General features: G+C 40.6%; 1 protein-coding gene across 3 annotated transcripts in view; it reads left to right on the forward strand.

Moving 5' to 3' along the window:
- Positions 1 to 229: 229 nt before the first annotated feature.
- Positions 230 to 549, forward strand: part of LOC101847187 (prominin-1) — a gene marked incomplete at its 5' end in the record, with an annotated part of 88074 nt that continues 87754 nt past the window's right edge. For all 3 annotated transcript variants that reach the window (XM_035969673.1, XM_013082324.2, XM_035969674.1), the window contains 1 exon segment: positions 230 to 365. In XM_035969673.1, the coding sequence (XP_035825566.1) occupies positions 230 to 365 (136 nt within the window).

Here is a 549-nt window from a genome sequence, read left to right on the forward strand (position 1 = left end):
GCTTCTTCTTTCCTATGAAACATCTATCGTCCTTATCTCCCCTTCTTCTTTTCTATGTTTGTTACTCTCTTGTAACACCTCTAATCTTCTGGGGCTCATATGACCTTATGCAGTTGTGAGCGCTGTAAAACCTCTGCTAAAACTAAATAAATTGTCTCATGTGAAAAATTGAAGTTATTATCGTTGTGAGCAGTGCTTTTGAAAACCAATTCTGGGTTTTCTTTTTCAGAGCCGGAGTGGTGTGTGCCTTTGTGTGTAATAGCCTTATCTACAAGCATTTGCAAAACGACGACGATAAAGGAGTGCTTGGCCATATAAAGTCTGGCCTGGGCAGCTTCAGCACATTCATGAACGACAGCGTACAGGTAAAAAAAAAAAGAAAAGAAAACTGAACTGGGAAAAAAAAGAAAAGGAAACAGTTAACCATCTGCGGGTTGTTATTGTTGTCGTTGTTGTTCTTGTTTTCAAATCCCTTTAGCTGCGAGCATTTCACTCTTGGCAGCGCAATGCCTCCCTCAAGTAACCACCTGTCCTTGTCATCTGGTCAAT

The sequence above is a fragment of the Aplysia californica genome, unplaced genomic scaffold (genome assembly GCF_000002075.1).
Source record: "Aplysia californica isolate F4 #8 unplaced genomic scaffold, AplCal3.0 scaffold00169, whole genome shotgun sequence".
NCBI classification, from domain to species: Eukaryota; Metazoa; Mollusca; class Gastropoda; order Aplysiida; family Aplysiidae; genus Aplysia; species Aplysia californica.